This window comes from Maylandia zebra, linkage group LG7 (assembly GCF_041146795.1).
Source record: "Maylandia zebra isolate NMK-2024a linkage group LG7, Mzebra_GT3a, whole genome shotgun sequence".
Taxonomy (NCBI): domain Eukaryota; kingdom Metazoa; phylum Chordata; class Actinopteri; order Cichliformes; family Cichlidae; genus Maylandia; species Maylandia zebra.
Window position 1 is genome coordinate 41,007,025 of NC_135173.1, and position 17,072 is coordinate 41,024,096.

At 40.0% G+C, this 17,072-nt stretch overlaps 1 protein-coding gene across 1 annotated transcript in view; it reads right to left on the reverse strand.

Moving 5' to 3' along the window:
• Positions 1-5,562: 5,562 nt before the first annotated feature.
• Positions 5,563-17,072, reverse strand: part of si:dkey-247m21.3 (5-hydroxytryptamine receptor 4) — a 57,867-nt gene continuing 46,357 nt past the window's right edge. Inside the window, exon 7 of the mRNA XM_004538335.4 lies at positions 5,563-6,602. Within this exon, the coding sequence (XP_004538392.1) occupies positions 6,509-6,602 (94 nt within the window). The 3' untranslated portion in view covers positions 5,563-6,508. The remainder of the gene's footprint in view (positions 6,603-17,072) is intronic.

Below are 17,072 nucleotides of genomic sequence, written 5' to 3' on the forward strand. Positions count from 1 at the left end.
GGGGAAACCTGCAGTCAGCTGAGACTAAAGAAGTCACTTGGATGAGTGACAAAATGTTTCTCCCACTGAAAATGCTATGTCCAGATGAACAGAATCAACCTTTTGGGATGCATGAAGTGACTTTGCAGTTTGGGCTTTGCTGCAGAACCATGCTATTATAACGAGTGCAGCTGTGCATTGATAGCAAGCCTTTCTCTGTGTGAAAATGCCTTTATGATGTCAGAGGAAAAGGGTCAGACTGCAGCTGATGAAAGGCAAGTAACTCAAATAACCATTTGTTACAAACAAGATATGCATAAAAGGATCTGTGAATGCACAACATGCCAAACTGAAGAATGTGGACTACAGCAGCAGAAGACTACACCAGGTTCCACTCTTGTGTGCTAAGAAAGGAAACTTACACAAGATCATGGGAAACAAACAGGAAAATGGAAAAACATCACCTGGTCTGGCTAATCTTGATTTCTGCTGTGACAATTGGATGGTACAGTGAGAAGATAAAGGCGTGGATCCCTCCTGACTTGTACCAATGGTTCCTGTCCCGTAGTATCAACTGTGCTTTAAATGCCACAGTCTTCCTTAGCAATGTTGCTGACCATGCTCATCCCTTTATGATCACAGCATCTAATGGCTCTTCCAGCAGGATGGCATGGACAACATCTCTAAGGAGTGTTTCCTGCATCTTGAATCACAAAGAATTTAGTGTTATGAGTGGCTGTGTGCAGACAGGAATAGGACCCAAGGTGCAGACTCCGGAGACAGTCGTGAACTCAAAACAGCTTTAATGTAAAACTTAAAATATAACATAACTGGAAAAAATCAAAAATAAACTTAAACCGAAGGACTGACAGAACACACAGCTAGGTAAACAGTAGATCACGACCCAGACACAAAGAAACACAGGGCTCAAATACACAGAGGGAGCAATCAGGGAATGTGTAACAGGAGGGAAACACAGTTGGGGCAAATCAGGCCTAACGAGACAAAGGAAGCAAAACCAGACACATTAACATCGGACATGGACTTTCAAAGTAAAACAGGCAACCCATAACACAGACTGAACAAAAGACACAGACTCACACGCAGGCACTACAACAGAGGGAACAGAGACGTGGGACCAGGGCAAACACAGACACTGACTGGACACGGGGATATAGCAACTAAGGATACACAGAGACGCGAACTAGACAAGGGGATACAGCTGACAGGGGAGACAGAGCAACTAGACAAGACAGAGACATAAACCATAAGACAGAACTCAAAGAAACCAAAGACTAGAAATTATAAATAATATAATAAACTCAAAAACCCTGGGGGGGAGCATTAAGAGCAATCTGTACCTAATACATTGTCAGGTATATTTTATAAAGTGATATTTGTGTTTAATACAATGTGGCGTAATGGCCTGAAGAGCACAGTCAAAACTGATTTTCAGCTTTATCAGTTGTGTGTATATAGATTTTTCAGCATTTGGTCACTTATTACTTACTATTACTATTGTTTTGGATTAAATATAGACTTAAAAATTATTTAACAATCGTTGAATTTGGATTACACTCCTGTGAGATTTCCATTTTATACCTTAATTATAATAGTAATAATAATAACAACAAAGCAATCATAAAAAGATAGTTTAGCTTAAGTTCCAGCGGTAGACTTGTAGCTCATAGCACTTATCATAGTGATGGAGGCTTTCCTGTGTTGGAAAGCTGACACTTATAACAGGCATGATGCTTTTCCTGTCAAAATCTGAACAAACAAACAGAAGCCTCCCCCCCTCCCCCCCTCAGTAATATGAACTCCTACTCTACCCGCTGAATAGAAAAGCCCATCACAGTTAGTAGTGTTGCGACGACATCTGGTGGTATTAAGCAGGAAGTCTATGAGAGTCTCTGATTTCTGCTTTCTTTATCCCCATCCAATTTTTCTCTGCACTGCACCAGTCATTTTCTAAACTTTCAAATCCATTAAAGACATCTATACTCCGTCGCTTTATAAGACTAATGGGGAAAAACAAACCCCCTCACCTGAACTGGCTCATCTGTTGTATTCCAAGTAGCACCGTGTGTCGGTACTAGTTTTTGCTGCGCAGCTGGATGTCTTCTGCTCATCTTTTACTTGGCTTGAAGAAACAACTGTTTGCGTTTGAGACAGGCCCGGGTGGTGCTGGTTGTGGCTATGCACTGTTCTTTAGCGCAGTTTTCCCAATAGAAATTACCTACAAATTTGCCCAACCAGTGGGATTTGTTTTGAGCTCTGATAACAGGGGGCAGTAGAGAGCCCGCTACAACTCGATGTACACGATGAGTAAAACTTGCTGCATGTTAAAGTAAGATTTGTGCTTCACTGAAGGAATTTTCAAATTCTTTTTTTTTTTTTTTTGGTGTTATGAAAGAAAATACTTGTTGGTTGAGACTAACAGGTTGGTTGAGCAGGAGCATGTCTAATAAGCTTAATGAACTGCTTACAGCTAGCTTATTTAAGTTTTTCCAATAGGAACCATGTGGGACTGCTTCCCAATGAATGAGACACACTTAAAAGTGGCTCTTGGGGCCGTGCTTTGAAGTTAACTCTAAGATCTTGCCTCCATGTGGAAAGAATGATAAACCCCCATGATGAGGTACCACATTTTATATCCTCAAACAAATTGTTTTGCGTTGTGCAGGCCTGTTTGCTATAAGAGATCAGACCCTGAAACAAAAACATCTCCATTGCAGTCAACATTATTTTTTTTCAGTACCATAGATGGAAGTATAAATCTATGTCTTGTTAGGTTAAAAATGATGTTCTGTTCCTGTGTTAGCTTCAGATTAATCCTCAAGCCAAATGTTTTTAGAAGACCGGGTCCAGCTCTGGCACTGTGGTGCTATATGAGCCAGAGCCTTGAGATCTCGAGGTCTTGGACAGGCTATAACCCCAGAAGGATTGCAGCGGAGTCAGAGAGTTGTGAGAAGGCTCACAATATAATGAATTCACCGTTTAGTTAACGGCCAGCAAACTCCCAACCTAAGTCATTTGTTTTGTTTTTTCTTTTTTTAGCAGCACTGGGAATGATTGGAGATATTCAGGTTTGCTGTTACCAAACAGGATTCTGATGAGGGGCTTTGTGTGTAATTACTGCCTACCACCTCCAACAATAATGAAAGCTTGTTAAAAATGCTTCAGCCTCACAGAGAGCCTGCTTTCTCATGCCGGCTTGCTGAAGAAAGGATCACATCACAGAGCTCAATTTGAGACAAGTGAACGTTCAATAGAAGGCACAAATACTACAATAGGCTTCCCCCTGCCAAAATCTGGGGGAAAGAGGACAATCTGCTTAAAATACAGACTCTAAGGACCATATATGTGTATTTTCTTTCCAGCAGAAGATGGATCTTAATGATTTCAGCAATCAGATGGACTATATTAAAGAAACAGAGCTAAAAGGAGCTTGTCTATTGGATGTTATTCTGTTAGGTGGCCAAAAACGCTAATGTTGCCTGGTGCAGAGTCAATGTGTAAATAAACTGCTCTTTGTTAACATGTGCAACATATGAGCCTTATATGACAAATCTATAAATTTTTGTTTACACCTTGTTGCAGATTGGAAGTCAAAATGTTTAAAATGCTTTCATTTCTTGGCATCTTTATCACGTCTAATAAACATGAAATACATGGAGGCTGTGAACTGAGAAGAAAAAAGAAATAAGAGGTGTTAACTGATGCTTTAAATGCAGAAGGACAATATAACGCAGATATTAGTGATGACAGACAGTAGGCGGATAATAGCTTCACGCCTTTGTAAGTCAAACTCAAAACGCGCTGTGATAGATGGAGACCAACTTAGACAGACAACATGTGGGCTAAACTTAGAATAAACCTTGGAATCAAAGGAGTCTGGAAAATGTAAAGGAGTCACCAGTGGTGCCAAACTGTACTGCTTTTAGTTGTTGTTTTTAAATGTAGGCACTATGTCACATCAACTTGTTTTCATATGTTCAATTAGACAAAATTAGTACTAATAGGTAATTACAGGTACTCCCTTAAAGTCTGATTTAGGCTTATGCAATGAATTTATGTAGAGCCTGGGCTGCAGGCTGTGCAGCTGTTCTGCAGTTTCTCTAATGAAACACTAGATGGTGCTGGAATAGGCAAATGACAGTCATTACAAGCTGCATTAGCACATACCTAGGTAAGTAAGTTACAGCGTAGATTTAACATTGAGTTGTAAATCCCACTGAAGGGCTCTTTGAGGTTGTTTTAGTGTTTCTGCCCTCTAGTGGTCAAATGTCACCTAATTTGCCTTTAAAACAGTCCACTTGATCAGTCCACTGATCAAGCAACTCAAAAGCTCCAAGTCTGTTATTCTTCATTTGTGAAATTCCACACCTTCATACCCACCTCAGCTGAAAACTGCCTTTGTGCAAAATAAACCCGATCCTGAATTTATTACAATCTACAGCAGATGCAGTGCTTCTGTAAATGCAAGCACGAGGCTGCTGATATTTTTTTCATGTTGTGAAACATGACATCTAACAGGGAGGGCAATTGATTATATGAGCAATTGTCAGACTTTGTTCCAGTGAGTGTATTCAAGTCTGATATGCTATGTGTATGTATTCCTCTGTGTTTTTTCCTTCCAACTGATGCCAATTGTTTCCTCACAGGGGGTCACCTGGTTGGGTTTTTCTCTGTATTATTGTAGGTCTTTACCTTACAACATAACAGATTTGCAGCCAACAAATCTCCAGCAACTTCATCATGTCAATACGGGCCAAATTTCTCTGAGGAATGTTTCCACCACCTTGTTGAATCTTTGACACAGAATTAGGGCAATTTTGAAGGCAAAGGGGGTCCAACCCAGCACTGGCAGTGTAATACCTATAGCTCATAAAGCACCCTGTGAGTCGCTATATTGGTATATACATGTACTTATTTGTGCTTCACTGACATAAAGTCTCCTACTTCTCTAAATTATAATTGGTGAACGTAGGCTGAAAAGATTTTCTCCTGTTTCAGTAAAATTTTGCAAGATTTTTTTTACTTTCCTTAAGTCACACATAATGAAATACATGACTGAGAAAGGTTTGCAGGATTTAAGGCCCAACTCTGAGATAAACTGAATATGTGACAGAAGGTTGCAGGTATTTCCTGATCCTGATCCATGTACAGCTGGTTCAGTTTGTAAATTGTACATTGACCTGTATACACTAAGCTTTGGCTACTAGAAATTACTTCTGGTGTTCTAATATATTGCTGTTGTATCAATTTTTTGATATGTGAGACTGCTTCTTGTTTCAAAGTGTCTTATTCATCCAACTACAGTCACTGGCCACTTGATTAGTTATGCCTTGTTAGTACAAGGTTGGACCCTCTTTTTCCTCCAGAGCTCAGCAGTTTGTCTTGACTATGTGTAAATGTAAATTGCTGCCATGTGATTAACTAACTGAATGTTTGCACCTACAGGTGGTTTCACAGATGTACCTAACAAAGTGGCCGGTGACTGTATGCGCCAGTGATTTCTCTTCATGTTTCACAGCAGCCTTATTTACATGAAAGAATACAGGAAACTGGACTCATTCACAAGCACAAACACCAGAGCGGATTTTTCTTCACATTCCTGAAACCTTCACTTTTTCAGACACATTTATGGCAATGCGCCTGAACTTTCAGTGCTTTGTTACAGAAGTTTATCTTATAAATTTACAAAAGTAAAGCATATTCTCCAACACAGATCACCGTCATTCTCTGCAGAACGATGAAAACCACGATAAATGTTTTGACATACATTTTTTCACATTGGCGTAAAGCTACACTTCAACTTTGCGGCTGGCCTGCATACAAAAGTCCGGCCATGTTTTATGTTCCATGAAAACGTTATGCAGGTGCTTCAGCACTGTTTGAACTGCATGATGCCGCTGATGCCTTTCCTGGGAGAAATCAAATCAAAATGTCCATGTCTTCAGTCTTTGGTGTTTTTGTTCACAGCAGGATTAGAAATGAAAAACAGAAATTATGAAGTCCTTTTTAAAAACTCTGTGTCAGACTCCAGTGCCACCTTAGCTGTTTAGTTTATGCTGGTAAAAGACAGGAAAAGAAAGCAGTACTGTAAAAGAAGCCGTATTCTTATATGAACAAACATTTGTATGAGCAGCAGGCAGGTAGCTCTGCCACAGCTTGTTGTTTTAAGTTAGGTTAATGAGTCTCACATTATGTTAACATGGATGGGCTTGCAGTTCGCTGATCCCAGGATCCAGACTAGTTCTTTGGGCTTCATAATAAGAGCATGCCTGGAAACATTTGCACAGTTCCTTGATCCAACTATTTTATAACAAACAAGTCCGTTCTGATGCTCCACACTTGAGTAATGAACATCTTTAGAGATCCATGGACAGGACCAGTAAGTAAAGTAAATCAGACAATGATGATGCATTATCATAGCTCGAATATCCAGAAGGGACACGATCACTATTATTTGAGGAAGTCCACCTCAAGGTTCATCACAGTTCTGTTTTTAAAATAGTCATCCTCATAGAGGTCCAAGAGAGTCCTGGGATTCCTGCTCATTGGCCAGAATTGTCCGTCCATTGTCGCTGTAGCTCCGGTTTGGCAGGAAGGACAATCTGAAAATTAGACAGAGGTGCCTTTAGTACACGTTAGTTAAGCCTTAAGTCAGACAGTCTTAAAGTAAACTTCATATACACTTCACATCTACAATGCTATAGGCAGAGGCAGAAAGAAAGCTGACATGTTAAATGAGGTCATTTAAAAGCCCTATTTTTTTTTTTCATGCTAATCATGGAAGATGAATTCTTTTTAGCGATTTTTCTCCCTTCAGCAGAGGTCAAAGGGAAGCACCCCAGCCTGTACATACAGTACATACAGTCATGTGAAAAAGAAAGTATCCCTCTTTTAACTCTAAGGTTTTATGTGTGTTTATATGTATACATATCTAAAATTATTTAGCACCTTGGATGCACAACAACACACGTGTCATTATTTATTTAAAAAACACTGACCCAAAAAGCCAGAAGCAGTGTCTGAAAAACTAAGTCCACCCCGTGATTCAGTAGATCAGCAGCATAAACTTGAAGTAATAATTTGCTGTACGACTTTATCAGTCTCTCGTTCAGGAGGAATTTTGGCCCACTCTTCTTTACTGCATTGCTCCAGTTCATTGAGGTTTGTGGACATGCTGTGCTGTCCTGCCACAGCATTTCAGCTGGTCTGGACTGTCTCTCGCAGATTTGCTGCTGTGCTTTGGGTCATTGTTCTGCTGCATAGCTCAAGGTACGCCAAGCTTCAGCTGTCAGACAGATTGCCTCACGTTTGACTCTAGAATACGTTGGTATACAGACGAGTTCTTGGTCGATTCAATGACTGCAAGGAGCCCAGGTCCTGTAGTCACCCCAGCACCACTGTGCATGGTGGTGGTATGAGGTATTTGTCTTGATATTCTGGGTTTTAGTTGCGTTATATACAGACATCTATACACTGGTCTTGTATGTCCAAAGGACAGAAGGCTTGTGATTTGTTCAGATGTAACTTTGCAAACCTAAGCTCTGTCTAGTTCTTTTTAGAGAAAAGAGGCTTTCTCCTGGCAAACAAGACATACTTGTGCAATATTTTCCAATTGTATTATCAAAAACTTTTTTGGGAGTTTCTTTGAGCACTGCACAATCTGACCATGGTGTGAATTTGCTGGAATGTCCACTTCTAGGAAGAATGCAACTCACAATAGAGTAATGGAAGAAATGGCCATATAACCATTCCCTGACTGAGCTCCAATGGCTTCTCATTCATCACTGCTGATGTCTTTCCTACTTGGCATTGTGTTAACGCACACCAGAACAGCAAACTGCCAAAACTTCTGCTTTAATAGAGATGGCCACACTTGCTGATGATGATTACTCTCTTAATTCCTGTGGAAGCAGTAAAGGTGTAGTTAGTTTTTCACACACTGCTTCTGCATTTTGCCTTACTTTTTTTTTTTTTAAATAAACACTGATATGATGAAATATATCATGTCATTCTGGTCATCTGAGGTCAGCGATTCTTTTTTTTAATTATGCTCAGATACATAAAACCTTAGAAGTGAAAGATGGAGTACTTTCTTTTTCACCCCACTGTAAATGTGCTTCTGTTTCTAACGGCTAATGTCACTTACTGTATGTCATATAGAGTGAAATTTTAAGTTCCATGTTTGAAGGATGAGTTGAGGTCAAGGCAAACACAAATGTATCATAGCTCTGCTGGCAGAAACCACCAGAGGAGAGCTTTTGTGGAAAAGTCGGTGGGAATATGAGAGGAAGAAGGCATGGGAAATCAGAAAAAAGGGGAACTGCTGTCAAAGCAAGGCACAAAGTTCCCCTGGAAAAGAGGGAGGACGGGGGAATGGGAGAAAGGGAGCAAACAGAGAAAATACTTCAAAATGGAAAAGGGAGAATTGTAGCATTTGTTTTTGCAAGGACCGTTTATTTAGAGTACAAATCAAAATTAAAATAAAAAAAAAAGCTCTACATAGCACAAGTGAAGATATTTTGTGATTTAGTGTGCATGTCTGGCTCCACTGGTGTGTTTGCAACCCACTGAAGCAAGCCGAACAAAACAGCAGCAACATTTATATGTTTATATTCCAAATGAAGGCAGCTGGGATACTTCTACTGTTTCCAAATTATGTAGAAACATACATTTATCAGGCTTTTAACTGTAAATATCAACCAACACATGTAAAGATTACTTATAATCACAAAGCCAGTCCATTTATAAAGCACATTGTGGTGCTTTTGGAAATATTGTCAGAGTGAATACTTCGTACAGCCTAAAGAAACCTACTTAAAGAGCATCATCAAGTCATTTTTGGCATTTGATGATTAAGTTCCCAAAGATTGTAGTTGAAAGATAATGCAGTAACATTAAAAACTGCCGCTCAATTGACATTTCCTCATTAACCAGCCTTGTGTTAATGGAAACCTTTGGTATATTATTATGGATATATAGTGTGGATACTCTCACATATATAAAATGAAATTACATTCTCATCCTGCTTCTCAAAGTAACTAAAACAGCAAAATATTTTTTGAAAGAATTAAATGAAAAGTCCCAGTTTTCAGGTACTTAGTTTCTATATGATGAAAACCAGTTTGCCTAAGTTTAGAACTGATGTGATGTCCTGGTTTTTATCTCTGAACTCAGCTAATGGTATTTACTAATGTCTCTGCAGCTCAGAGAGAAAATATTTCTAATTGAGTACCCAAAGCAAGTCCGTCCAGGGGTGACGATTATCCAACCTTTTCACATGAGTCATAATGGTGAGTCTGATAATTGTCAGCAGTATCAGTCAACTGGAGCTGTGGCTGACAACGAGAGGCAGAGTGATGATACAGGATCCCAAACACATTGTGTATTGGATTGTTTTCTCTTCTTTTGTTCTGAAAGCTAGTTCAGGCAGTGGACATGAGCTGCATCATGTACGCACAGGCCACTTTTTTCAACTGTTCACTAACCCAACTATCCAATCAGCCAACCACATGATAGCAAGTCAATGCATTTAGGCATGTAGACGCCTAAATGCATTGGAGAGAGCCTGGTGAAGTTCAAACGGAGTATCGGAATCGAACAAAAAAAAGATTTTAGTGACCTAAATGTGGCACGGTTGTTATGTTGTGCTATTTTGATCATTTTGGAGAACGCTGATCTAATGGGAATTTTCTGCCCAACCACCTCTAATTCATTGAGTCACAACAACATTAAGACAGTAGGGTCAAAATTAGGTGTGAGCCACATGAAAGCATGGATTCATCCTGGCTTGCATACACAGTTCAGGTGCTGGTGGTGTATTGGTGTGGGGGGGTATTTTCTTGGGACACTTTGGGCTCCTTAGTACCAACTGAGCATTATTTAACCACCACAGCCTATCTGAGTATTATTGCTGACAATGTACATCCCATTGTGTCTACAGAGTACTCAATTTGCAATGGCTGCTTCCAGGAGGACAATTTGTTATGTCATGCTCAGATCTTCTCAAACTGGTTTCTTGAATACAACATACTCAAATGACTGCCACAGTCACTGGATCACGATCCAATAGAGCATGTTTGGGATGTAGTGGAATTTGATGTTATCATTTCAATATGGACCAAAATCTCTGAGGGATGTTTCCAGCACCTTGTTGAATCTATTCCATTAAGAATTTAAGCTAGCTCTAAAGGTAAAAAGCTCCAACCCAGTACCAGCAAGGTCAACCTAATAAAGTCTCAGATGAGTATACATCTAAATATCAGTTTGCTTGTAGTTAAAGAGTAAATTATCATTTCCATTCAAACACAGTACGAGTCACAAACCCAAAAACATGCAGTTGGAGAGGCACAACATCTAATTTTCCCTTTTGAGTGAAGACTGGTGACCGACCACAGAGGTTCAACAGGATTAGCTCCTTCTTATCAGATCATTCGCCACAATGACCACACACACACACACACACACACACACACACACACACACACACACACACACACACACACACACACACAGAGGCATACACTGAGTCCAACGTGGAGGCATGCCCCGGGTGAGGAGGCAATGGGAGAAAGACAAACAGAAATGTTCTGTTAGCTTCTGCTCTTCTCTTTTTTGTGTGTTTTCGGTACAGCAAGTTTGTTTACTGTTCAAACACAGCTCTATCTCTGTCCGTCTGTCACACAGTCATGGAAGAGATGCCTATCACTCAGAAGCCAGTAGAGGGATCAGCGTGAGTATCTGGCAAAACCACGCTCAAGCTCTGAGGATCTGACTCAAGGAAACGGGCATACAAATAAATACATACTGACAGTGTGTGGGGTAAAAAACAAACTATTAACATATCCTCAAAATCTACACTTATAAACAATTAATTGTCACTGGCAAATATGCATCTGAGGAAAGGCAACTGTAGCAACAATTTGCTTTTGTGTTAGTCTAAAGCTCAGGAGGAACAGTTTGGTGCCAAAAAGGCAACAAAGACCAGGATCAGTGGTAAAATTACAGTTTAGGATACTAAAACCTTTGAAAAAAGACGTGAAAAAAGTCACAATCTTACATAAAAATGGAACACTTTATGAGGATCGAATTGCCACTTTCTGTAAAACTTTTAATCTCTTACATTTTTTTGTTTTGTCCCACTCTTCTTTGCTTTAGTTCATTGAGGACTGTGGGAATTTACTTCGGGACATCTCTCTTAAGGTCCCAGAAAAGGTCCCCAAAAAGCATTTCACTCGGGCTGAGTTCTGGACCGGAACATTATCAAATCAAATCAAATCAATTTATTTATATAGCACTTTTCACAGGATAAAAACCACAAAGTGCTTCACAGTAATATAAAACAGAAATACATAAAATACATTAATAATAAAACACACAGCACAAATCTAATTAAAAGCCAATCTAAATAAATGAGTCTTAAGCTGCTTTTTAAAAGAATAAATACAATCAAGGCAATGTAATGATGGAGGGAGAGCATTCCACAACCTGGGGGCCACCGCTCTAAAAGATCTATCACCTCTGGTCTTAAAACGAGTTCGTGGGACTACCAACAGCCTTTGATTAGATGATCTCAGGCTGCGAGAGGGAGCGTGGGGTTCTAAAAGATCAGAAATGTAGGCAGGGGCATCACAATTCAAAGCTTTAAAAGTCAGAACCAAGATTTTAAAATGAATTCTAAAATGTACTGGAAGCCAGTGTAATGAACGTAACACTGGTGTAATGTGCTCTCTTTTTCGTGCCTTAGTTAAAAGCCTTGCAGCAGCATTCTGGACTAACTGGAGACGATCAAGATTCCTTTTGCTCAAACAAAGAAAAAGGCTGTTACAATAATCTAAGCGAGATGAAATAAAAGCATAAATAACCATCTCTAACTCAGACTTAGACAGCAAAGTTCGCAGTTTGGAGATGTTTCTTAGCTGAAAAGGGCAGTTCCTAATCAACTGGCGAGAGTGTTATTCTAGGGACATGGCAGAATCAAAGATCACACCAAGGTACCTGAGGCTCAGGTGAACAGATTATCTTTTAGGTTTCACGTGCTTGGGATTATTGTCCAATAGGAAGAGGTGTTTATGGTTGAATCAGTGACTGCAAGGTGCCCGAAGTCTTGTGTTTACAAAACAAGCCCAAATCATCACCACCCCTCCACCACCGTGCTTGACATTTGATTTGAGGTGTTGAAGGCGCTGCCATGTCTGGTTTTTACCAGACGTGAAGATATACATTGTGGCATTTTGGTCTCAACTGTCCAAATAACATTGTTCCAGAAGTCTTGTGATTTGTTCGGATTCAACTTAGCAAATGTAAGAAGTGCTGCCATCTTCTTTTTAGAGAAAACAGTCTCTCTTCCTGGAAAGCCGTAGTTGTTCAGTCTTTTTATAACTTACTTTCATGGACTTTAATATTTAACGTGCTAAAGAGTCTGTGGTGTCGCTCTTGGGCTTTCCTCTGAGCACACTCATTTTTTGCAAGTAGGTAGAAAAACAATATCATAAAAATAATTTTAACTTTTGTCTCTTCAAAAAATAAATTTCTCATGTTCTGGCACACAAAGCTGTCCCTACTGTCTTTGAGGAAGTTTAGACATTCATTAAGTTTATTTTAATTCTATTGTTTTGTTTAAATCCTTCAATAGCTCTCCGTCCAACAGAAATTTATCTCATTGCTCTTTCTGATTCAAAATAAAACCCTGCTAATCCCAGTACTCTGAATGTGAAAGCTACACACACTATCTAATCCCTATTAATGCCATGATAAACAAATCCAAGCCTAGTTCTACAACTGCATATAAACTCCTTCCTTGATCTGACTTGGATTTGGTTTCATTCTGCATCTTAAGAATGGTTCACAAACATGTCGTTTATGCTGCTTATCACTACAAAGAAAAGCTCACTTCCTGTGCTTACATATATGGTATTGTTCAAGAGCAAAACATGAACATGAAGCATGTTCTCTGACTGCAGTCAGTTAGTGTCAGACACATTCACAAAAAATATTAGCACACACAGTCCTCAGCCCATTAGCAGCAGTCGTGTGAACAAGTGAATGTACTCTCTCGTGTAAACTCTCAATTGTCATGGGAAGATAGATTTTAACCTTTTAAACTTAACTTTTGTTGCCTAATCCTAGCAATTCAGTTTTTTAGCCTAAAACCAATATAATGTGACTCAAAATGAAAAGTTTGAATCAATTTTTCTTGGCTGAAAGTCATGGATGAGGTCACTTATTATACTTACAGTAAGTGATGACAGGCATTTAATGGAGTCTCCCCTCTCCGATTAAAAGAGACCTAGTATGTGTTGTCTTATTTTCTGTCATATCTATGAATAGTAATTTCCCCTCTTTTCCCTCTTGTGGGGGTTGTGTATACATGTGTGTGTTCCTCAAGCTTGGACTCTCTACTAGAGGCCTGGGAGTTTGCGGGTTCTGCTGGATTGGATCGAGCCACTCTTTCAGTTTGGGGGTCAAAGCTCCAAAAGCTCCTAGTACCTCTGGGACCACTTTGGACTTTACTTTCAGCAGCTCCTTCAGTTGTTCTTCCAACCCCTGGTACTTTTTGATTTTCTCATGCTCCTTCTTTCTGATATCACTGTTGGCTGGGATTGCCACATCTATCACAACTTTCTCATGCTGGGCGTGGTTGCTACGACGCCTTAGACGCCTTGTTTGTGTCGCTACAACATGGAATTTGACGATTTATTTATTTATTTATTTATTTATTTTCCAAGTAATTTTTATCTGGTCATGAGTAGGGATGGGTATCGAAAACCGGTTCTTGTTGTTGTCAATTCATCTTTTTTAAAAAGAATCGATAAAGAATCGAATCGTTAAACAGAATCGAAAATGGAATCGGAATCGTGAAAATTTTATCAATACCCATCCCTAGTCATGAGCGATAGTTCTCCAGGCTTTCTGGAGGCTTTTCTGGACAAAAATGTTCTGTGGCATTTTACTAATTTGTCTCAAGGGAAGATGCCTATTTTTGCCTAAGTCCCTAACAGCAGGTAATGAGGCTGAACTGAACAAACGGGGAAAGGGTAGCAAAGATCATACACACAGAAATTTTAAACTCTGGAAGAGTTTTATGACTTGAAGCCAAACCGTTAGCAGTATTTGCAGACTGTATTTTACTTTACAGTACTAAACTGGATATGTTTATACCACAGTGACGACCAGGAACTGAATGTTTCTGTCAGGGTCCTGGGACTGGGCGACCCAGGACTCCTGGGCAGTCATGGACCTGTTATATTATTATGTATTTTTGGTGTTGCTCCCCCTTCTTCTCTATGCTTGTACATATGTGTGTGTGGGTGGCTGTGTGTCTGAGCACTCGTTTATAGGCGCCGTCAGGCCTGGTGGGTGTGGCCCTGCTAGGGGACTGGCCACACCCGAAGCCACACACCTGCTGCTGATCAGGCCTTGTCGGGGGAGCTACTTTAGAGAGTCTTGGAGCTCCCACCGGTGCGGGATCATTGCTTGAGACGCCACGTTAGTCACCCAGTTTAGGTTTTGTCGTTAAGTGCATGCCTGCCATTGTTTAGTGTCCTGACAGCTGCCGCTATTGTTTCCCGCAGGAGCGTGGAAGGCCTGAAGAGCAGCGAGCACCGGGAGTGCAGACACGGGAGCAGAGAGCACTAGGAGGACACGACACGGGAGTCTGGGGAAAAAACACGGGGATTTATTGTTGTTTTGTACCACACACTGTAAATAAACGCCCTGTTCGCACACAGAGCACCGCGCCTGGGTCCTCCTTCCCTACACCCCCCACGGTCTGCCATGCCAAACCGTGACACTTTCGAGTTTTACACCAAGTAAGAGATATGGTGCTACTTTAAATTACATATCAGAAAGGTTTCATTTGGTGAAATTTTAGGAACTCATATAAATAATTAAATTAAATAGGAAATAATAAATTAACTGATCTGCCAATTATGGAAAACAGCACTCTTCAGCTGTGCTGCATCAGATTCTAAAGAAAATAACTGTTAACAACTTTATTAAAAACAAATGGAAACATTTCTTAGATACTGAGCAGCAGTTCTCAGTCAGAAGGTTGAAAACAACCATGCAGCACATTTCATAACTGCATCTGGCATCTATGAGCTGCCAGCTTTGATCTTATCTGTCAGTTTGATCTGTGGCTCAAATCCAGTCTGACAAATCGAGGCTGTAGATCAAACCGTCACTCAAGAATAAAGGAGGGAACTTGGTCTCCTTGAACAAATGTTTAAAGAGACTGTGGTTGTTTTGGTAAAGAGGAAGTTAAAAAGGCGAGCAGGCAGTTCGCATGAGCTTTATTTTTTCTTCACGCTGCTTTTTGTGTGCGATGGTGATTTCCTCTGTTTCTTTGCAGTGTCAACATTTGCTCCATTTTTCTTCTGGAAAATTTACTCTGATGCTTAAGTAAAGTTTGAAAACTTACCGACAGCATCAGTGTAACTTTCTGAACTTTTAAAGACCCCAAAATGAGTTTTGAAGATACCAGTAAAAATGTACATTTTTTATCTAGCATCTTTTACTTTTTGAAGGATTGTTTTAAAAAATACTTGAGCAAAGTCCCTACATTTTCTCGGGAAAATATCTGAAGCTTGAATGTTGGAATCCATATGAATGGAACGGTGTCATATCTGGAGATTAACACATCAAACTCAGATGAAAGTGTGTCCATTTTTAAAAAGCTCTACCTTCTGTGAAGCCCTTTGACTGATTTGGACAGTTTGAAAGAGTATCATGTGCCTTGTTCACGAGAGGCTGTAAACAAAATCTCAGCCCCCTGCACGAAAAACTGTGGTTCCTACAGGCCTCCAAATCTGCTGTCAGAGATCAGACATCGGGATATCTTTCAAGCATCAATCATTTTATGTCAACTTGAGCTCCATATTCATAGTACCAGATATTTGCCCCCAAATTTTAAGGTCCTGAAACTGCAGTCTCTGTACTGTGATGCTGTCCAAAACCTGAGTGAAGTTTCTTAGAGATGTTCTGATGTAATGCTCGTAGACTGACAGTCCTCTCTAATCTGATGGGTCAAGGCCAGGTTTTTGACTGAGTGGTTGCGCACACAGGCTGTCTTCAAGTATTCTGGGACACAGCCAGAGGGCAGAGAACAGTTAATTATTGAACGCAATCAAGGGGCAGCAACTTCCACTGCTTCACAAATACATTTTTGGAGGTGTCGTATCTACGCAGCTTGAGGAGCGTTTCAGTTACACCACAGCTCAATCTAGACAGATGGACGGCACTACAAGGGAAACATTCAGGTTCATATATAGTTCAGCTTTGTGCCAGGAAATGATTCACATGAACACTACTGTACATATTCTTAGAGCAACTTTATCCAATTAGTAGCTGCCTGCAGTGTGCACATTTCAATAAGCCAGACTACCTATACTCCACGTAGCTTCTCAAATTTCCACTGTTTTTCCCACATATTTCCACTTCCTCTCGCTTGGTCTTCAATAATTCCTCATCTCCTTCTCAACCGCAAGACAACATCAGCGTTCTAAACTACAGACACCGAGTCGCTTGCATGAAAACATCATCTGATCCACAACGTGACCTTAGAATAGATCAAGACGAGATAGAGGAGAGGTTTGCGTTCCTTTAATTTTGTCCTAATATCTTTTGAGGACATTAAATAATCAAATTTCACTCTGTGTGTGTGAGACAGAGAGAGCGCTGATAGAGGAAAAAAAGACAAGTTTTCCCACAGGAACGCCAAGAAGTAGGTTAGCGAGATAAAGTGGGGACGCCAGCCTCAACGTTACAAGTTGGATGTGTTAAAGGTGTTAATGAGTTGTCCATGTGAGGCGTTTGGGCTCAATAAGTGTGTGTAATTGACATAACCATTACCATTAAGCAAAGCATTTAGATCCACTGTATTTAGGCCAGAAAACAAAGTCACAAGAAACTAATAAATGCTCAAAAGAGACTTTATTAAAAAAACAAATAAATAAATTCAGTATATTTATTTCTCTGTCCTCATTTGTGTTTACATTTGCAATTCATCATCCATTCTCAAACATAAACACACACACAGATAGAACATCAAGTACAGGCTAAGACTCTGCACCAGA